Here is a 23,023-nt window from a genome sequence, read left to right as displayed (position 1 = left end):
TATAGGTCGTACATTCAATCTTCTTCAAACATTTTGCAAACAGAGGACATTTTGGTACTTTTGTAGTATACCACCCCACCCTGTAACTTTCTGTAACTTTCACTTTTCAAACAGCTTTTTAAATTTTCTTGTTCATCTATGTCAAAGCTATTTAAATAAAATGCTTTTGTAATTACCTGTGGTCTTTTTCGAGTTTTAATCAAGTTTAATCCAGCCCATTGAAATACATTGTGAGAATCTACCATGCATCTTGCAGTCAATAACTTTCCGCGTTTTCATTGGCTAACTCTAAGGCTACATGACTTGCCAGACTCAAGTTTTGTACTTATCATCCCTATTATGTGAAAATGATTTCATGTGAACAAGAAGCTAACAAATTTCACAGAGGAAGTCCAAGTATACAATGTATAAATCTGATTATGTTAAGAAAGAACATGAATAATAAAAAGGGACTGATGTTGACTTCAAGTTTTTATTTCCATTGAGAAAACAAAATGTTTTATAATGGTGGGACATTACAGAAGCTTCATAATCCTTTTAATATTTACTGAATTTCTTTAAAACAATTTTCAAATGTGTTTTCCCCACTGTCTATAGTACAAGTCAAAACTGAAAGTCATGTAACCTTAGAGTTAGCCAATGAAAATGCGGCAAGTTATTGACTGCAAGATGCATGGTAGATTCTCACATTGTATTTCAATGGGCTGGATTAAACTTGATTAAAACTTGAAAAAGACCACAGGTAATTACAAAAACATTTTATTTAAACAGTTTTGACATAGATGAACAAGAAAATGTAAAAAAACTGTAAAAAACTATTTGAAAAGCTAAAGTTACAGGGTGGGGGGGGGGGGGGTATACTACAAAAGTACCGACATTTTTGCCACAATATTTGAACCTTCAGCCTATTTAATACGGCCAAACATTTTGCCACAATATCTGAATTTTCCTTGTATAAAAAGATTTCTTTATAAAGTGAAGCAGTTACAAGTAACACTTAATTCATTACGCTGTTTGGCAAGGTTTACTGGAGCTTCTTTACACAATACAACCAATGGTGGTTAAGTACCTTTAAGTATTTGCTCATCTGATTCATTTAGTCTGTAACCCCAGTATCTAAGGTCGTCCAGGAGATAGGCACCACAAGAAATGTCTAAATAGCAATCACAAACCATGGACGCTTCACCGCCGAGCTGAACTATAGTCTGTCCCGTTGACGTCAACTTTGAGAAAGGTGCGTCTTGCGTCTGCCTGGTTCCGTTGACAGACAACAGCAAAGACTCCAGGCTCCACATGACCATCACGTGATGCCACGCGTCCGGCTGTAATTGGTGGCTTTCTAATACCCAGGCATCTGAGAGTTATAAAAAAGGTTTAATAATATATATCTATGTTTATACCTAAACTTGGCATTTATTCGTTTATGCAGAGTCTTAGAGCGCATCCAGAACAACGGACTAACAGACGGATCAAATATGGCCGACCCACTTGAATGTTTGTTGCGTAATCCCCGCGAGGAGTCTATTCAGTGACTAATCGGGAATTAAGGGACAAGCTTTTTAGTGGGTCGCCATATATGTTAGGCCTCTGTTCTGAATGCGCTCTTAGTAAATAAAGACTCATATTTTCCGCCCCTGTATTATAACGAATAAATGATCTCATCATAGCACTTGAAATAGGCCCAATTCAAATGTAAAGAGAATATTTTTGCTTATTTCCTTAAGAACCCAAGCCAACTGTGTGCTTGGTAACCATTATATAATTAAAGTATGCCATATTATAGAAAAAATTGCAACAAAAACATCAAAATTTGAGAGGCATATGAAAGAGAGGATATAGTCAATGGAGATGTGTTGAGTGCAAAACTATGATGGAAGGGACGAAGGACACTAAGAAAAAATTAGAATGCGATCATAAAGCGTTTCACGTGGTATTTTGCGCCTACAGATTTTCCCATGCCTCTAGAATATTGCATAAACGGAGTAGAAATACAAGATTCGGCAATTTTCTGTGAATGGTGTGTGTGTGTGTGTGTGTGTGTGAGTGAGTGTGTGTGTTGTGCGTGCGCGCGTGAGTGTGTGTGTTAGTCAAAACGATTAAAAAACTCTATTTAACAAAGGCTTGGCAAAAGGTTTCTCGGCCATATGGGTAAAGGAACCAAATGTAAACACAAAACAGTTCTAAGCATTCAAACACTAGCATTATGTCTATTAGTTAAGAAACATTCATTTGGAACTCATACGTACTATCTTGGCGCTGTACGTGGACCCAAAGGTGAATCCCCTGACTTGGATGCGAGTTCAAACAAATGAAGAAACCGTTTGCATTGCCTGGGTTGTCACAAGCATCGAACCCTCTTAAACTGGAGAGGACAACTGCACTGACTGAAACAATCATTGGCATTCTAACCAGTAACCGCCGAACTACTATAATGTTGGTTCACTTCTTTAGTTCACCATTTTTTTTTTTTTTTTTTTGTTTAGAAAATATAGATCTAGGAAATATACCCATCTTGTTCAGAGATATTAATTATTGTATTCTATTTTAAAGTTAAAATTTAAACGTTGTAACTTTTCATGTCAAAGTTTGAATCAATATGAAATATGCATATATCAAAAATTCTATTATCTTTATATAACAAATACCAGGCAACTACAGCAAAATCGGTATCTGTTTAACGCGTACAAACTAATATAAACGCGTATATCTTTGTAAGTATATGCATATTGCAAGAGACTCGCACTACGACTCACCTGGCGACGACGACGTATTTTCAGTTCTCTTAATCCAAAAGGAGAATGTGAACCCCTCTGTACAGGTGGAGAGGTCTCCCAGGCAATTAGGCAAATCTACCGTGTCTGTCAGTTCTGCATATTCACAACCCCCGAGCCAAACGGCGTTGCCTGTGTAAAAAAAGGAGAATGCAATCTACATGTATAAATATCTGTAATACACGTCGCATTAAATAAAAAACATTTACTTAAAGGTATGTTGCGCATTGAGGTAATTCGTGGTACACATGGGTACGGGACAGTGGCTAAATCGTCCATCATTTATACACGGCAACTTCAAAGGAGAATATGGATGACTCTGTTAAAGCAAGTTCTCGTGTTGATAGTAATCAAATGGAATAAAGAGAATTTAACATTTTTTTAAATTTAAAGGGATAATAACTCTTCGTTTTGGTCAAAAAATGAATTTTCCTGGAGTAAGCAACAATTTTCCCATGCTTACCAATGGTTAATGAATGTATTTTTACATTCAAAGTAAGTCCCTGGTTTTTTTCTAAAAAGTTTGGTTTTTTGTTAAAATCTCTTAAGATATTATAACAGAGTATAGCCATCAATGGAGGTCACGTGGTCTGAAGACAAGCTCAGATATCAGAATAATAGCTATAACTGCCATTTTTGTGGTAAAACCGAATATATTATATTTCTATGAGTTGTTCAGAATGTTTTTATTGTGAAATGTAGATCCCATATGAAGAGTTATTATCCCTTTAACTTATCGTGTTAAAGGTTTTTGAGACATATATTTTTTTTTAATTTTTCGTCTATAGCAGGGTCATAAATAGTAAGTGGGACAAGGAAAAAAAAACAAATGAAACTTACCAAATACCCCTTCCTCAACGGATAAATGGGCATATTTTGTAGTGCGTACGTGACTAGGGTTTTCGAGGTTTGTAGAGTCCATGGGAAGATAAAAGTAGTCTGGGTCAATAACTGAAATTACGAGAAGCTGCCATTTATTTTTCAACACGTGGAAGCATTGTGTACCCAAATAGGAGTAGGATCTTCTAGTACGGACAAACATGCATTTGTACAGTATATAGATGATGAAAAGTAGGTATAATTGTATTGAAATCAAAAATAAACATGCATTCGTGTATCTACATCCCGAAGCAATGTTTTCTAACGTTCGCGCATTTGAGGGGGGTGATGAAAAGAGGAATGGTACTTTGGTTGATTTTAGTTCAGATTTAACGAACTAAAATCAATGCAGTGGGATTTGTTCAGACCGCAAGATACAAAACGATGTGAATACTATCATATTTTGGAGTTACAATGAATGTTTTGACTAAAACAAATCGGTACATGTAAGTTTACCAGGTATGTTGTCTTACTCATGCGAGTAAATGTATGTGTTACATGTAAGAACTGTATTTTCGATACTCGTGTTAAACTTCGTTGCTTTTAACCGACGAACGTGTAAAGAATATATATGTTCTACAATATTTACAATGTTGTTATAATGACTGAAAAATGCACTGAAATTAAAATTAAAACAAAAAACATCGTCTCCTTACATTTGTTTATTGTCTGCAAAACCAAGATCTCTGCCCAAGGCACGTAGTGGTCTTCATAATAGAAATCATACATTTCGAGGTTGTGACAGCGACTTGGATTCCGCTGAGCTTTACCAATAGTGAACGAAGTATCTCCAGATGGTTTCATTTCTGTTGTAGCAAACTTGGTTCCTGTATCCACCAACGTCCTCGTAACGTACAGGTTCAAGTCTACGGTGTCCCATAATATGGCTATGTTCATCCACGTCCCAAAAGGGAATCCTGAATATTGAACCTCCCATTTATCGACTGGAATAAAAACGTTTATGGCCACATTTATTTGGTATCCATAATCCATATCTGTTCGCTAAGGTTCTATCTACATCTGTACCAGTTCCGTCGGAGTTCACTACATACTGAACAGTTTTCAAGCGATATGCTACTGATTTTATGTTCAATTTTTGACATAATTTCCAAGCTCTATTTTCAGCATGTTCTAGATAAGATGGTCAATCATACTTACATATTTTGCAAAGCTATTGTAATCATTAACATTGTTTAGGAAGAAAAGTGTTTTAAACACTATATAACGTCAAATGAGCATTACTGCAATCGCATTTGCTTCAACTTACCGTTCATCTGGGTGGAATTCTCATCCCTCACCGTCATGAAGTGGGCCTTAAGCGTCTGGCCCTCCATCCAGACCTGTATTAGGCCATTTGGCCCACTCCATATTAATGTCGTCTTCTCGACTGCAGCAAAATGAAAATAAAATTGAATTAACTTTTGAAAACAAAAAGTGACTGATAAGGCAATTTTCTTCCATAGTCAAGATAAAAATAAATTTTGAAAAAGGCAAATCGTCTTGAACGTTTACCTAAGTAAAATAAAGGATAAGATGCCGATTTCTTAATATTCACACTTGCTTCATACATTTACATGTAACTAGACAAAGGTGTACAAACTGAATTACCTGTCTGATAAGAGACCGGAATAAAACGATAGCTAGGTCCCCCAATAGTATTTCTGAAATATTGGTAAAATTCGGCTGTTAATATACCCACACCAGACGTCTGTTGGCTTGATCTTTTCACAAATATTCATGATAGCATCTTTCTAATGAGGGGTCTATCTAATGAATATATCATATAGCAGATAACAAGATTTTTATATTAGTAAGCTAGTAAGCATTTTTGGTCACATATACAAACTGTACATCCGTATTGAAATTAAACAAACCGATACCTCAATTTTAGGAGAAGATGATACAAATTTATAATAATCACCACATAACACTAGAACTTGACACTTACGTGTAAGAATCTATATTATTTTTTGTGTTGGACATGAACTCTGTCAGATTACCGGCCTTCTGGACTACCACTTTGCCCGTCTGCCCCACTGTCAATCCGTCACTAGGACCATGGTGTAAGGCCGCCTTGCAGATTGGAGAATCCTAGAATGGACGCAATATTATCATTATTATTTGAATTTAAAAAAAAGATGAATTACAATTGGTTGGCCGATACCTCAACGACTTTTTAACAAACTGGTCTTTTGTATGAAGCAGCACGCAAGAATCAAAACGAAACGACTTGACGGTAGAAATCAGTCCTTGAAAGTAAGTTTGAATCTTTCTAGTTTTTTTCTACTGATTATATACATTATGTATTGCTACAATGTGTAATATACGACTATCGACGTACATTTTAGACTGACATGAAATAAAGCAACCAAAAATTAGCAGACGATTTTCGACTTATTAGAAATTATTTTTCAAGTTATACATATTTTGATGATCTATCTTGACGTATATCATTTAAAGGAGATTCAACGCAAAAAAAAAAAAAAAAAAAAAAAAAAAAAATCGAATAACTTGGTGTTTTTTGTCCCAATAATAATGTACATTCTTCTTTTTCACACCCAAGAATATTTTAACGTATGCTGTTGTAACTAAATTTTGTATTTCCGTTACCTGATATAATGGTTATTACTTACATAGGAATACTCCGATGTGCCGTATATATAAGTTGGTTCATTCTCACAACCAGCAGGACAAATAAATCTGAAATAAGATTATTCACTATAGATTAAGTGGAAATAGAGATTGATATGACTGACGTGTTGCTCAGCGGGTACACTGTTAGTTAATCACGCTCACCATTATTAATATATATGTGTCTTCATTTACTGCTGTACTGTATAATGACAAACTCAAGTCAACTTATATTTATACTCACATTCCTTATCTACCTTTACGTTCGTTAAACATGAGCTAGCCTTAACAATGGTTTAACTATTTTCACTTTATAGAATTTATTATGGAGCGTAACAGTGCTGTTACCATGACGTTATAAAAAAAATTAAAATATCAATCGTGTTGGTTTGAAACAATAAGATCATGTAAATTCACCAATTTTCATCAAAATCTGAGAGGGTCAATCTTACAGTTACCAGTATTTCTAAATACTTAAAAGTATTGTTACTTACGTGCAGTTGAGGTCGCTAGAACTCGGGCAATATGTGTCATCTAACGTAGACTGACAATTTAGCACAGGTACTGAAAGATATTAACACAACAGAATTATTCCTTGCGTTATACCATTAAAACACACACGGATGCCAGCACGCACACACAAACATACATGCACACACGCACGCACACACACAAGTGCGGACAGAATTGATTCTATTTAAGATGATTGTTGAATCATTTTATTTCAATTGTAAAATGGAAGTATTTTAGTTCAGCTTTTCAAAAGTAAGCGTGCACGCACCTAGTTTGACAATGTGCCTTTTCATTAAAGTAATTTGGAAACATTTTTGTGAGGGGGGCTTAATGTAAGCCTTTCCCTTTCTTCCAGTCTTTCAGAAGTCTTTTTCTGTTCCAACACGTAAATGAATATAACAGATAGTACAGACAAACTAATTAGGCTTTCATGTATTGTTGGTCTGAGAGAGAGAGAGAGAGAGAGAGAGAGAGACTGCGTTGTCTGATAAGAGCAGCTTTTACCTGAAGCCACAAATCGGAACGCTCGTCCTCTACTTGTGCGACTGAAAAGAGATAAATACCAGTATATTAAGCTACTTTCCTGCACGAAATGACTTAGACACACAACAGCGACCATCGTCATTCAGAACGTCCTGATCAGTATTAAAATGAATACTTTGGCCATTCTGCACTGTTAACTCATGGCAGCAAATTTGCGAAAATATCTTTTTCTTTCGTGTAAAACGATTCGAATATTAAATTCAAAATTTTCAGTACTGGGCCCAGTAACAACACAGTAGGGTAGCGCTATCCTATTGTTATCCTCTGGGCAGTTTAATGGTGAAATGATGTTTCCAAAACGGTGGATTCTCCTTTGTCCCTGATAGTGATATTGCTATGCACTAGTGAAAATGACTGTTATTTTCAGGATCACCGTCGAGAGCATAACAATTTTACCCAGTGAACTGCGTTATCCACAGTTATCCCCAATTGAAGTGGCCCCTGGTAATTAACATGTATAATGTGAGTGATACAGCTACAAAGTTACATTCAAAATTATGATAACCCCAACAGCACTGTCAACAGCACCATAAGACACAAACGTACTTCTGAGATGTTACGCCATTTTGATCAACAGACGTGAAGTTGTCTTTCCATCCTAGCTCTTCAAGGGTTACAACTCCGCCAACGCTCGCACGGATCTCTCCGTCCAATACAGCTGCAACGCAGATTGAGGAGCTGTACTAAAAAGGAAAATATCAGCATATATACAACATTGGTCCAAAACGTTGTCCCACCCCCATTTCCATGTACTTATATTTACAAATGATCCCCTCACAGATGTAATTTGCTATAAACGGTGCTTTTTATTCCAGATTCCATGTCTAACATGATTAATGGTTCAGAAAATACAAAATAGTGGTGAAAAAATGCACATTTTATACCATTTAGTCAAATTTATAACAGGTACCCCCTCAAATCCAATGTTTCACTGTGATCTCCACAGATGTAAAGAAATATCTATTAAATTGAAAAGAGTCCATCAAATGTCACCAAATTTACACACAATTAGCGTGAGGGTGTGCTCTTTAAAGGTCACGTGCCTAATAGCGTGTGTGTCTACCGCGTACTGCAATTATCTCCTGTAGGCGGCGCGACAAGCCTTCAACAAGGGTTAAAATTCTGTTTTGTGGGATATTGTCCCATTCTTTTTAAACAGCGTGGCGGAATTGGTCCAGATTATTTGGAAGACCCAGAAAACGGTCTCGATCCGCCCCTGTGACAGCCAAGTCAAACTATAAAAAGAGATCTGAATATAGCAAAGTAGCTAAGCACATAAACAAACCCATCTTGGAACTTTCTATGGACAAAACGTAATTTGGAAATGAACTCACATAAAACTGCTCGCTGGAACCGACAACACCTCCGCTATGGGTACTACAGCCGGGCGGACAGACAAATCTGAGGTACAAAGAAAGTAGATGCCATATACTTTTAACCGCTATATATGATATATATGTTAATAGATGGCTTCCAGAAAGACATCTGACACGTACACTGTATTCGAATTGCGAGTTCGCCGCTTTATAACATTTTGGTACATTCAAACATAATGTTCGAATAGAGAGTTTTTTTTACTTACGGCATGTATTAGGACATGTTAGACCAGCTCCACGGTTACGGGATCATCATGCTATTATTACAAAATATCCAAAAAGCAAATCTGCTGACACATTAACTTTCTATCAATGGGCAAGGGTGAAATAAACTGTAAAACACAGATTCTGCTGATAAATCTTAGAATTTACGAAAATCTTCCGAACTTTACTGTGGTCGTTTTTAAGTATATGTGATTTTCAATTGCTTGGTTGCACCAATACTTACCGACAGGTGCTCCCGTAACAGTAGGCCTCTTCGTCATCGTATGTACTAGCACAGGTTACTGTCTCTGAAAAAAACAAATGAGCACAAGTGTTAAAACCAGAAAAAATCATTTTTACTGAAAATTCAGCATAAAATCGAGGAAGTAAGACATCACTCCATACCTATGGAACAGTCGTAGGTCAGAGACGGCATTCTCAATCTAAAGGTCATTGTGTAACCCGCGTGGCATTGACCGGGATTACTAATACAATGGTTTTCTTGGTATCCATTAAGGCCGTCAAACACAGTGATGTATGTGTTCTGACCGTCAAGAGAAAGGGCGTCGCCTGCAAGGTATAATAATAAATCGATTAATGAGTTAGATATGGAATTACAGCGTGTTAGGGGCTGTTCCGGTTTTGATTGGATAAACTTTTACTGTTGGAGACTTCCCAATCCCATCCTGTTTGAGAAAATTAAAACAACATCCGCTTAACCCTTAATCACAAATTACCACACATCTCCCTGTGAAAAAATTATTTCTAAAACTACAGGGTTACCACTTAATATGGAATATTATTTTTTGTCGAGAAAATGTTCTACAAAATATTTAATTTCTCTCCAACTATTTTAAATCCAAAACTGAGGTGTCACTCTATGTGTAGCCAGGTGTGTTACCTAATTACCATGCAACTTTCGAAACAATTAATGTAAGCAGTTGCATGTTCTGTGGTCAGAAATGTGAGGGGTGGTCTTTTCGGCAATTTCTGCCCTTGTATAAAAGCGCATGGGTTTGGTCAATCTTTGGAGTGTATTTAGAGAAGCAACAAAGGGATCGCTCTGAAACTTGTCAGTTACCTTAGAGAAGATATGGTTCGACAGCTAAGCAACGCAGCTTACTATGGGATTCTTGCTCTCAGAGAAAATGGCTAGAAACGGATAGCCATTGCCAGACAATTCAACATTTTTCAGGAACCGTTAATAAAGTCCTCCAAACAAATGCTACAACAGGGGCACCTACTCCAATACTTCCACCAGGGTGTCCGCGTACCACACCAAAAAGACAGGATCGCCTTCTCCTTAGAGTGCGCCGTGCTGGTCGTACAAAGACAACCAGTGTCCTAAAAAAAGAGTGGCAGAATGCCTTTCAAACGCCCGGGGCCGTTTCAAGGTCCCTTGTGAACAAAAGATTACAGCAAACTGGTTATTTTGCACGAAGACCAGTACGTAAACCACTGTTAACAGCAGGTCATATACAGCGACGTCTGCAATGGGCTGGGGACCACGTGCTTTTGCAGCCAAAACACTGGAATCACGTCGTTTTCAGTGACGAGGTCAGATATGGAATTTTGGGGGTTGACTGTCGAATCCGTGTCCGCCGATGTGTACAAGAGGCATAAAACAATGATTGTGTACTACTTAGGGTGCAAGCAGGGGGTGGTAACGTCTCTGTTTGGGGAGCATTCCATGCCGGTGTCCAGAACCAGTTGGTTTTTCTGGGAGGCAACCTCAACCAGGGTTCCTACAGAGACATTCTACAGCAAACAATGCTTCGATTTGTAAGAGTCATCTTTAGGAACAGCTTTGTGTACCAAGACGACTGTGCAACCCCACATCGAGCTCGCAGAATCACTGTTTTTCTTCAAAACCAGTAGGTTCAGCAACTGCCCTGGCCTGCAAACTCCCCAGTAATGAACCCAATTGAAAATCTGTGGGCGGAAGTAACTCAGAGAATTAATAGCTATGGTCATCGGCCGGTAAATAGTGATGAAATGCGACAGGCAAATATCACTGCGTGGAATGATATCAACATCCAAACTCTAAAAAACTTGTCACAGGGTATGGCATGTAGGATGAGGGCGCTGCAAGCGGCTGCTGGAGGTCATACCCGCTATTGATGACTTTTCATGATTTACTGTAATGATTTCTTTGACTGTGTAACTTATCACTGTCCGGAGGCTATCATTTTCTTTAATATCTTAGCTTAAAGTTAATACTGACATCAAACTGTTGATATGGTTTTCGGGGGGGTGTTCTTTTCTTTTGAATGACATCTTATGTCAGATTTGATATTATTGACCAAAATATCTCACAATGGAAGACTGGATATTTTTCTCACTCAATGATATACTTTTTTGATGAATCAAGCCAAAAAATATTTAATCAGCACTCAAAAATAACAATGATAAAAAATATTCCATATTAAGTAGCAACCCTGTATCTTTAAATCTCTATCCATTGCTTTTGTGAAAGTCTAGAAAGTTGTACCGACTTGTAGAGCTAGAGCTGTATTCCGGGACACCGTGAAATCTAGCATAGTGACCGTTAATTGAGCCGTATATGGTATTGTCTGCTGCCACTTCCTTCATTGGAAGGTACATGGAGTGTACCATGTCAATGTTTCCTGAAATCATCAGATAAATCATGCAGTGATGCTCAACGTAATTTTTCTATAGATTGTGTTGTTTACAGACATGCGTTTATTTAGTTAAGTTTTTTAAAATTATTTTTCGAAGCACCATACACTGTATAACATAAACGTTTGCTATCAAACTGACCATACAATTGCATTGAGGTTACTCCATGAACGCTGGGTGCCAATCAATATCAACTCTACAGTCTTATATATATCAGTGATATTTGGATAAAATATGCACGTTTACACAAACTTATATGCTTTCTGCACACTGATCTTCTAACAACAGTTTCTCACCAATGTTTATATACATATCGAACCCATTGTACGGGCCGGTGCCGGAAACAGTTGTCGTGAATACCAAACGAAAAGAGCTCCCGTCCATTCTGGGCGGCATATCGTCTCCACAGAACACCCCCAGGAATTCGTCAGGGTTGGTTTTCCATATCTGAGAACGATGAAAAGATCAAATTCCTATATATATATGAGTAAAATGGTAACGACATTTTAAAAATCATGTTCGTTATGTCATACTCGATACTTTTTCAACTATATATTTCTGTCACATATCGCACCAGTATCGGCTGCTTGGGGCTATCATAGGCCCCCTATTATATGTAACTAAATTAGTGCGTTTGATATAATCATAAGGTTTTGGTATTGTTTAACGCTAAAGATAAAAGATAGAAAGTAATTTCTTATCTACCGATAGGTTGGTCTCGTGACAAGATCCGCTGGCTCCCAGACTGAAGTTGAAGAATTCTGCAGTGATGTTCCCCGCCGATGTGTCTACAGCGTACACACACCGAAGACCGAGAGGAAAGTGATCGGGAAAATTTGGCGATGACAGCCAATAAGGCACACTTGTTATGTTCCGGTCGCACGCTGTAAGAGGAAGATAAAAGAATGAATAATCAGGTAAAAAGAAGTGCATGAGGGAAAGCAACGTGATGTAAAGCACATGGTTATATAAAGACTGTTTATAACGAAAAATGGTGTGTGTGTGTGTGTGTGTGTGTGTGTGAGAGAGAGAGAGAGATCAGAGCTTTTACAACTTACGGCATCCATCACTAACGTCTACCGATGTTCCGTTACACAGTCCCGGTGATGGCTGACATTGCCTGGTGCGAGAACGAGTGCCGTTCAGTGAGCACCCTTCCCAACTCCCCCAAGCCTCCCATGAAGAAATATCTAAATAGACAACACGTGCTTAGCATATATATACAAGAACCGTGAAACCCGTCCTCGTTCGGATTTTGTTTAAACGGCATGAAACGGTATGTAAAGCTATGTTTGACAACATCAAGCCCTCAAATAACTTAAAATTTAAACCTGAAATGACTGCAAACAAATATCTAACAACATTTGAAATTAATCATTGAAATGTTCCTAAGAAACAATAAGCACAACGACCACCAAAAAGCAAAACACTTCTATACATGTATTGTGCACATACACATGTACACACACACACACACACATATATATATATATATATATATATATATATATATATATATATATATATATATATATTAGCACTTATTGCTCCACTTTCAAAAGATGTTTAATATTGTTTACTTACTGGTTTCTGTGTATATGGCTCTAAAACCATTTTTATTCACAGATGAATCACTGATAAAATTCAGCTGAAATGCAAAACCAACGAGGTTCGGGGGCGTGTCTGTACCGCAGTAACTTTGCGGTGTTCCAGGAGGATCCAGTGGCATGATCTGTAAAAAAAAACATCATGCTATGAGATTTTGTAAAATCCAGGAGGAGCCAGTGACGTGATCTGTATGGGTACATGATGCCATGAACTTTTTTTAATCCGAGAAGATCCAAAGACATGATCTGTAAAGGAATGTGATGTCGTAAGATTTTTAAAAACCTTGGACAACCCTGTGGCATGATCTGTAAATAAAAATAATGTCATTATATTTTCTAACCGGGAGCCGGGAGGGCACTAAGACATGGTGTGTAAAACAACATGATGCAATGATTTTTTTTCTAAAAATCCGTAAGGATGTCATGAAAATTTCTGAAATCCGAGAGGATCCAGTGACGTGATGTGTAAAGGAACATGATGTCATGAGATCAATACACCGCGGAGGTTACAAGATCAAGGTAAAGAGATGAACATTGCTTACAAAACATGTATTTTCTATAGCCTGTATCATACACGTATATTATATTATATTATATTATATTATATTATATTATATTATATTATATTCGATAATGAATGAAACTAACCTCAAGGCGGTCACGGCAGACACTACTGCTTTCAAGTTGAAAATCTGAGAACGACAAGTTTAGTAATGTCCCGTAGACTTCAGCCTGAATGGTGTACAAGCAGTTCTGACTGCTTGGATATGTACCGGGAAAATTGGGGGACTGCACTATTCCGGGGACAGAGAAATACATTCCTCCGCAACCTATGGACAACAAAAATATCAACAAAAACTTGATTCCAGAACCATTTGTATTCACCATATCAAAACATATTCGCTTATTCATTTCTAAGAATAGTGTTTTTTTATACAGCAGAGCTTATGCGATAAATTCGTTTTGGCCGTACATGTCTGTTGAGTCTTTTTTTTTTCTTTTTTCATTTTTGCTCATTCACAATACTCACCATTTGAACCACCAACAGGACATTGCGCCATGAAGGCGGTGCAGCTCTTGGTGTCTGTGGTGTTGGTACAGTGAGTGGAAGTATAACCAGGCACGTCACAGGTCCTGCTTCTTGTCTGTGTGGATACTCCGCAACTTTGGCTACAAGTGCTCCAATTACTCCACTCACTGTACGTTACATTTTCAACTAGAAAACAGCAATAAATATGGTCAATGGATATAAGGTGTCGACGCACTAGGAACGGAAATGGATGCTTTATGTATCAATATAGAATCCAATCTGTTCGTGCTGGTCATATCTAATGTTTATTTGCCTTTACGCCCACTGATTTTTTGGCACGTACAATAAATTTGGGACGTAAATATTTACTTTCAAAACACACATTTCAGTTAATATATATTTTTTTCGTACAAGAACAACAACTATGTGCATGTAACCAATACCGGGTAGAGTACATGCAACAAATGTCGCAGACATTTCTTTTGCCGCCGTTTGGTGCGCAATGCCAAATTATTATAACCTCACCGTGCCATCAATGTCTACGTACCGGGGTAGTAAAAGGCTTCAAACCCAGTATATTGTGTGCCAAAATCTGACTCAAAAGTCAGCTCAAAACCAGGACCGTATATATCAGCGGGTAGGCTTGTGCCGCATAGCTTTGTAGAGGCTCCATTTGGTTCTAAAACACGAACCTAAAAGATATCATAAACAGAGCACAAACATCAATGATTGGTAACGGTGTTTATTTATTAATTATTATTATTATTATTATTATTATTATTATTATTATTTTGTGCATAAAAAGGTAAGTAAGAGATTCATCTGTGGTGCAGACCAATGTTTTTTTATTGTGTTTTTATGCTCTCGAACTCTGAGAACAAATGATGATTCTGGTGCAGATACACGTTATAATACCTGTACGTAATCATAATTGCAAGCCCCAGAGTAGGAACTTTCAATGTGCATGGAGGTGAAGGTCAGCCTGAGCAGAGGGGCGCTGTGATTGGCCAGCACGGTGTATGTACAGTCGCTGTACGAAGGATAGTTCCCGGGATAGCCGGGAGATGTCACTCGGCCTGGGACTGACATGTACAAGGCCCCGCACCCTGTAGATAGTATATGGGCAAGATAAAGAAAATCTATCGGGTTTTCAAATGATATTGGCTAAATAAATAATGTTTAATCTTCTAGTATATAAATAACAATTAATTTTACATTAATCTTATATTAATCTAAATCCGTGGGTATAAGGACGATAAAGTTTTAAAGTGTACAATTTAAACTTAAAAAGAAAATAAATAACCTGAAATTGACGGTTAGTTAAGTTAATGTACAAATGTTTTGCTTCAATAAAATGTTAATTTCCACAGACTTACCATTTCCTAATGGCACGGGGCAAATTTCCATAAATCCCTGACATGTATCGGTGTCCGTGCTATTTTCTCCACAGGACACGAACTCCGCAGCGGACGAGGTGTCTGTAACATTACAAGTTCGCGTCCGCTGTCGCGTGCCTGGTCCGCATGTGACACTGCACTGGCTCCACGAGCTCCACTCATTGTAAGTGATATTTTCAACTGAAACGATGAAGCAGCGCTGTCACTCAATCTATTGACTTGTGAATTTGTGAATTATTTTAAGGCAACTTATAGTGGACTATATGTACCGATATTATACCTTGCCGGTAGTTTTCATGTTGTAACTTGGTTTGAATAAGGATTGTTGCAATAAGAAAATGACTCAGAGGGCAAAAAAGATTGGGAGAGAACCGGATGGGGAAGGATCCAATTGCGTACAAAGATTTTAATTTAAAACTTGGCTCTTATCAGATAGATTCGGATGGATAAAAAAAATGACAAAAAAGAAGTCAAGTACATAATAATTTGAATTTAATAAGGAAAGTTGCGCGTTTCCAGGTACACGTACACAATCACCACCCCCTACCCCACCTCCAATCCCCCACCCCCCAGTTGTAATTTTCTCTGTACTGATATTTTTTAACTAGTTAATGCACACAAATAAAGATATTTGGGGGACTTCGTGGTGTTGTTTGTACTGAACACTTTAGCTCGTCACTCTTCACGGTACACACTCAAGTTACACATACATTTCTTTGGGATACACAGCGCAGTGGTTACAGAGTTCCACAATATATCGAGATCATTTGAGACCTACATGTATTACAATGACCAAAAACACACAACATTATGACAATAACGGCTGTGTCACATACCTGGATAGTAGATGATATGAAAGCCAGTGGACTGCGTGTAGGAGTCAGAATGAAAGAGAACCTCAAAGCCAGCGCCATAGATATCGGGCGGTAACGTGGCACCACAGTACTTCTCTTTGAACGCAACCCCGCCAATGACTTTTACCTAAAAGTGATGACATCAGCGTGATTCTCATATTATGTGTCTAAAACCCATGGTTTATGTTTCAATAAACAATAAATAATATAACAAGTTGGCTTAGTTGACAAGGATTTCCATGAGAGTGCTGTTACATTGCTTCTGTCCAACGGCGGCCAGGTCCCCGTAATTAACTCGAAAGCATCGCGTATTGCGAATAGTGATATCACACAGAGGCTACAATGTTTTATATGAGTATGGGCGAGTTATGGAATCGAGACGCTTGCGCTCTGTCGCAATGCGTGATGCTATCGAGTTATGGGGCCCTGGTCAGTTTCCTTGTCGCACAAGAAACGCCTTCCAGTGTGAGGGGGTTTAGGTAAATTATGTAGGTGAAAAGAGGTGTCGAAGGCAAAACCTCACTTTGTAACACTGTAAATACACAAAAAGGAAGAAATTCAAGCACGTTATGTAACTCACCTGAACCCAATCATAATAACAAGTCGCGTGCACCTGAATCGACATAGCCACGAAGGTGAGCCTCTGTAACAGGGTATCCTGCTGGGGCACGATTGTGTAGTTACAGTCTTGTCCGCTAGGGTAGTTATTTGGGTAATTAGGAGACATCAGGAGACCAGGAGACGACTGGTACAGACCACCACAACCTATGAAGAACAGAAAGAGAACAAATAACTAGGAGTACTCCATCCATTGGGACAGAGCATAGTAGCAACTAGGATACACATGTCCAAAAATCATCTGGTTAACTTAAAGTTTAAAATAATGTTTGTGGGAGGAGTGTCACCATTCCGAAATGAAATACACGGTAGTGACAGGTAGGGGGATTCCCCTAAACCACTTCTGCTTCTTGCGCTAATGACTGCCGCTCTGGCAGGGGATAATGCCACCAGCATCACCCTTTCCCTCTACCAGGGCCGCAGATTAATTATGTACATTCATTTAATTCTCAATGGCAATTAAGGTAAAGAAAATATTAATGACCTTCAAATCATATACATGAATAACAATAACACCCATGATGTAAGTTTTCTCGTCTTAAACATTTGCAAAAAAAAAAAAAAAAAAGACTATAAAGATTTACACTTGGCAATTTAAACTGACACAAAAATTATCTTCAATTGACATTTAATACTGTTAAGGTACTGGTTAAAAAACAAAAGCTACATGTATTTGAGCAGATTTACCATTCGGAAAAGGCACGGGACAAGTTTCCATAAATCCCTGACATATATCGGTGTCCGTGCTATTTGCTCCACATGACACGAACTCCGCAGTGGACGCGGTGTCTGTCACATTACAAGTTCGCGTCCGCTGTCGCGTGCCTGGTCCGCATGTGACACTGCACTGGCTCCACGAGCTCCACTCATTGTAAGTGATATTTTCCACTGAAACGATGAAGGAACAATCTTTATTAATTGACTTGCAACTTATTTCAAGACAACTTCTCGAGGCCGATACCAACTACCAATGGTAAAATACACGTCTGTAGCTTTGTTTTTGCATGATGGAGGAGTTACATTTGATGAAGGAAAACGACCAAAAAGGCACCAAAGGATGAGTGAGTACCGTATGGATGAGGACGCCCATATCCCACAGAGATTCTTTATTCAAACTTAATCTTATCAAATGGATTCTAATGGGCACTAAAATGACAATATCTGTTTCAAGAAAGAAGTCAAATGCATAATATTTACCTATTTAATATTTACCAAGGAGGTTATGTTTTCACCCAAGTTTGTTTGTTTGTCTGTCTGTCTGTTTGTCATCAACATAAATCAAAAAGTAATGGATGAATTTTGATGGAATTTTCAGGGTAGGTCAGAAATGGGTTAACTTAGAAGTGTAGGTTTTTGGTGGTGATCTGGATCAATAATCAAAAATAAAAGAAACTAAGTTATAGACCGATTTTGATTAAATTTTCAGGAACTGACAGAAGTGGGCCAAGGAACAGATGATTAGTTGTTGTTGGTGATCCAGATCAATAATTAATCAATAATCAAAAATTAAAAAAAAAACTAAATCATTATAGAATCAAAATTTTAGGGGTGAACCGCATTGGGTGGAGACATTGCTGCCTTAGCGGAGGTCTGCGCTCTCGAAGTGCTTTCCTAGTTTGGATATAACATAAGGGGGTGCGACCACGAGCATGTTGTATACCATGTTAGAATAAGCTACTGTTTTTAGTGATGTTGACCACTTACTTTGGAATGGAGAATAATGCAAAAAGGCAACGTTTCGCTCATGTCTCAAGAGCATCGTGAGTGTACACAGGCCTTTGGGTGTTACTTTCCGAGTGAGGCCAACAATCTCCCAACCAACACCCAACTACCTGTGAACATTCAGCCTGGCGTTGCTGTTTCGCGTAACTCCCCTTTCCAAAGTGATCAATATCACTAACAACAGTAACTCTATGACATCAATTAAAATAAACCAAAAATACACAACATTATGACGTTAACAACTGTATCACATACCTTGATAGTAGATGATATGAAAGCCAGTGGACTGTGTGTAGGAGCTAGAATGAAACAAAACCTCAAAGCCAGCGCCATAGATATCGGGTGGTAATGTGGCACCACAGTACTTCTCTTTGAACGGGGGCTCGCCAATTATTTTGACCTGAAAGTGATGTGCACTAAATCCAAGTGTTCAATCTTCATATGAACAAAACGTTAAATGCAAAAAGAGTGGTTTTGCCACTAAGTTTTTACTTAATGTCTGGTAATATGCCATCGTATGTTTGGCTGTAAATATCCCTAACAACGAACTGGTGACAGTACCAACATTAATTAAAATGTCCGACGAACAATTGTGGTACTTTATGAAAAAATAATTTAAAACTAATTTTGAATTAGGCCTATTTTAATTGGCTGAAAGTTGAAAAATAAAGAAGAAATGTAAACTATTTGAATTTGGTTTTGACAGTGAAACCAGGATACAGTTAACCATTAAGTATTCGTCCAGAAGGCAGTATTTAACTTTGTAGAATTTGAAGAGAACCTTTTTTAAAATATAAAAAGAAAAAATCTAGGCACGTAATGTAACTCACCTGAACCCAATCATAATAACAAGTCGCGTGCACCTGAATCGACATAGCCACGAAGGTGAGCCTCTGTAACAGGGTATCCTGCTGGGGCACGATTGTGTAGTTACAGTCTTGTCCGTTAGGGTAGTTATTTGGGTAATTAGGAGACATCAGGAGACCAGGAGACGACTGGTACAGACCACCACAACCTATGAAGAACAAAATGCGAACAGTTCTCAACCTTTTCATTGGAACTGAGTATAAGATCTACTCAGAGGTAGTAACTTTGTTTTGTGTTTCGCAATATAAAATGAACATAAAATGCATAAATATCTGATGTTCAACATTTTTGGATGCAACGGATTGGTAAGTTTATTTTGCGTTTAGAGTGAACTTTGAGCCATAATCTCTACAACGCAAGGTCTTGCACTTTGTAAATGATACGTTATCAGGCTATATATAATTAATGAGACATTGCTACTATCCATTCCTCAGGACAATGACACCAAAAACAAGAAGCTGGTGTCATGGCAGCGAGTCAATAAAGGGACCATTGCCATAAACGTTAATGTGAAATCGATGATAAACAATAGCACAGACAAATAAAAGTTTGTTTGTCAAAGCCATTGGACCAAACATTAATTTACCTAAATAATTATAATGTCACTTAAATCACTTCACCCAAATGAAGAATAAAACGCACATTGAAACCAAAACCAAACTTTGAATCCAATCTAACCCATAAAGAATTCAATTGACAATCATTGAAAGCAATATTGATATAAGGCATATTTGCATAATGGAACAAGGTGTAAGTTTAGCCCATTGTCTGTTTGCTTTGTAAATTAAATAGCCATATCTGAAACGAGTTAACATCAAGCCAATAAAATGTGGATAATGTTATAGTATGACAAAGCTGTACCACTATCACCCAAGACGGGGCACGTCGCCATGAATCCATCACAGGCTTCTGTCTCCTCCATGTCCTCACAATATTGGTACACCACCGTGCTGTCGGAATCGGTGACGTAACATGTACGCAGACGAGAGCGCGTGCCTGTCCCACACGTGACACTGCACGAACTCCAGGGTCCCCAATTACTGTACGTGATATTTGTCACTAAAAGAAAATAATTTATCAGTAATACATTAAAATGGAAAGTATAGCATTTGGGGCTTTGCAGGTCCATAGAGACATACACGACGTTAAAAAAGTGTGCTTTAAACCTTATGTTTTTCGTTTCACCCGACTAAAATCCCTCTTACTGCCCCTCTTATATACATGTAGCTATGAAAATTTCATAACCTTGAATGATGAAAACCTAATAGAAAAATGAATATTTCCTGTGTAACGTTTACTACCAGATAAAACATTCCTATTTTCAAAACACTCTAGGCCTGCTAATTTATTAAAACATTTTGCATGATCTTAGGAAATAACAGTAGCCAAACAAACAATAATTTAAATGGACAAGCAACCTACAGCTATAGTATGTGATGTTAAACCCTGAGTACGTGGTAGCATAGCTGGAATGGAATAATAGCTCAAACGCCGTCCCGTAAAAATCATGAGGATTCGAACTGCCACAAAATTTCTCTGGCGGGCTGGTAGAATCTCCCAAATCTTGTACCTAAAACAAATGAATGAATACAATATGTTCGTTCAAAGTTGCGTTAATGTTATTTTAAATTACGGTACATTCAAAACACCGTCCAACTACACCCTTGTACATACGAAGTGGTTATTTCCAGCGCCAGAGCCTTTACTGTTTTGCTACCGCATGTTCATGTATGTGGATAGTCAATAAATATAGAATACAAATAGAAAAAAACATGCAATGGATCAAAAGAGCATACCATAAATATCAGACAACTGCATTCAATTTCACATGTACGTACATGTAGGCTAATCTCACAGTTTGAAATCAGGATTAAATGTTTGAACATTCAAATAGAAATACGGGTACATGTATGGAAAGTGAAACATTCAGAGAGCTAACGACTTTACTTCCCTCTTTTTAAATTTAACTTACCGTGAGATAATCGTAATAACAAGTTGCTTCGTACTGGACCACAAATGCAGTAAAATTCAGTTTTAAGACGCTGCCGTTGGACGGAGGAATTATGGTGTAATTACAATCCATATTATTGTTGTAGTCAGCAGGGAAGTTAGGAGAAGTTACATAGCCATTCTTGGATGTATAGACTGCGTCGCAACCTGCAGAAAAGAATAATATTTAACACAACGTCTGGGGGATAATTTCCGGTTAATAAGTTAATGAAATAACATACAAAAATGGTTGCCTGCTCCAGTGATTTTCAAACATGCAACAATGTTGACAGCGCACGGAATTCAAATAAAAATTATCTTGTTCAAATTCCTATCGATATAAATTAAATAAATAAAACAGTCAGCGAATCAGTATTTCTTAATACCACATGCAAAACATGCATGCTTGCAGTTCTTCCTAATGAGAGATGCCAAATACATGAAAATAATTATCTTTTGAGTGTTGACGAACTGAATTACTTTGTTACAAATCCAAATATCGCCACAAAATTTAATTTTTGTACAATTTAACCCTTGTGCGGTTGACGACATACATTTCACACACATGTATTAAAACTGTATCTGAACGACTAGAAATTCCATTTTAAGGTTTTCAACAACGCTTTACCATTGCTCCCTGTTATGGGACATATATCCATGAAGGCCGTACACGGTCCTGTCTCAGTGTCACAGGCTTGGTGTACCACTGGCGGCGTTACGCTTGTGACGTTGCATGACCTCTCTCGAACGCTAGTCCCGTGTCCACATGAGACGTCACAGGGGCTCCACGTCATCCATTCGTTGTATTCGACAGATACTGTTTTAATTTAAAAACAAAAAGCTAGCAAAGATTTAAGTAAAAGCATGGAAACATTGCAAGTGGAACTTTTTTTTAATCATACATCTTCAGGATATCAATAGGGGCCTTTAAATATACCATTCTGCAAATTTTGAAAGTTTTTGAAACTACATGTAGGCCCCTACCACCATTAGTATCTGGTGCACCACAGACGTGGTTTCTAACCTCTACCCGGTTCTTACGTACAGAAATGATTCAAGATTTCTCTGTGAGTTCTGTTTTTTTACAAATATAATAGATTATTTATTTGTATCTGTCAATATACGTCTAAAGAAACAACCGCTGATATATGATATTTATAATACCAGGATAACTAGAATTATCAATGAAAAGGACACGTTGAATTCAGCAAAGGCGTAATTTGTCCCCATTGGTAGCAGGCAGCAATAAATAAAATTTTAAATGGATATAAGGTACTAACCATTACTGTATGTGGCTGTAAACCCCATATTACCATCGTCAACCGTGTCGCTGAGGAATTCCAAGCGAAAGGCTCGAGCGTAAAAAGGTCCCGGTATTCCAG

The 23,023-nt window shown here is 37.7% G+C and overlaps 1 protein-coding gene across 1 annotated transcript in view; it reads right to left on the bottom strand.

Annotated features, from left to right (window-relative positions):
- LOC106166336 (uncharacterized) overlaps nt 1–22,447 on the bottom strand; it is a 28,188-nt gene extending 5,741 nt beyond the window's left edge. The window contains exons 1-34 of the mRNA XM_013544864.2: nt 22,270–22,447; nt 21,625–21,809; nt 21,075–21,222; nt 20,514–20,711; nt 19,616–19,800; nt 19,041–19,185; nt 17,751–17,951; nt 17,026–17,210; nt 16,428–16,572; nt 15,571–15,771; nt 15,110–15,300; nt 14,742–14,886; nt 14,195–14,380; nt 13,813–13,994; nt 13,142–13,289; nt 12,616–12,747; nt 12,263–12,441; nt 11,854–12,004; nt 11,413–11,544; nt 9,323–9,487; nt 9,162–9,225; nt 8,672–8,738; nt 7,884–8,020; nt 7,299–7,339; nt 6,776–6,845; nt 6,284–6,350; nt 5,599–5,741; nt 5,259–5,311; nt 4,918–5,037; nt 4,307–4,594; nt 3,612–3,722; nt 2,754–2,903; nt 2,247–2,384; nt 1,070–1,354 (exon numbers count right to left, since the gene is read on the bottom strand). Of these exons, the coding sequence (XP_013400318.2) occupies nt 1,070–1,354; nt 2,247–2,384; nt 2,754–2,903; nt 3,612–3,722; nt 4,307–4,594; nt 4,918–5,037; nt 5,259–5,311; nt 5,599–5,741; nt 6,284–6,350; nt 6,776–6,845; nt 7,299–7,339; nt 7,884–8,020; nt 8,672–8,738; nt 9,162–9,225; nt 9,323–9,487; nt 11,413–11,544; nt 11,854–12,004; nt 12,263–12,441; nt 12,616–12,747; nt 13,142–13,289; nt 13,813–13,994; nt 14,195–14,380; nt 14,742–14,886; nt 15,110–15,300; nt 15,571–15,771; nt 16,428–16,572; nt 17,026–17,210; nt 17,751–17,951; nt 19,041–19,185; nt 19,616–19,800; nt 20,514–20,711; nt 21,075–21,222; nt 21,625–21,809; nt 22,270–22,435 (5,104 nt within the window). The 5' untranslated portion in view covers nt 22,436–22,447. The remainder of the gene's footprint in view (nt 1–1,069; nt 1,355–2,246; nt 2,385–2,753; nt 2,904–3,611; nt 3,723–4,306; nt 4,595–4,917; nt 5,038–5,258; nt 5,312–5,598; nt 5,742–6,283; nt 6,351–6,775; nt 6,846–7,298; nt 7,340–7,883; nt 8,021–8,671; nt 8,739–9,161; nt 9,226–9,322; nt 9,488–11,412; nt 11,545–11,853; nt 12,005–12,262; nt 12,442–12,615; nt 12,748–13,141; nt 13,290–13,812; nt 13,995–14,194; nt 14,381–14,741; nt 14,887–15,109; nt 15,301–15,570; nt 15,772–16,427; nt 16,573–17,025; nt 17,211–17,750; nt 17,952–19,040; nt 19,186–19,615; nt 19,801–20,513; nt 20,712–21,074; nt 21,223–21,624; nt 21,810–22,269) is intronic.
- Between the last annotated feature and the right edge of the window lie 576 nt (nt 22,448–23,023).

Source organism: Lingula anatina, chromosome 2 (genome assembly GCF_051362555.1).
Source record: "Lingula anatina isolate TDL-2025a chromosome 2, LinAna3.0, whole genome shotgun sequence".
Lineage (NCBI taxonomy): Eukaryota > Metazoa > Brachiopoda > Lingulata > Lingulida > Lingulidae > Lingula > Lingula anatina.
The sequence above is the reverse complement of the archived record's forward strand: the minus strand, read 5'-3'. Positions and strand labels throughout refer to the sequence as shown.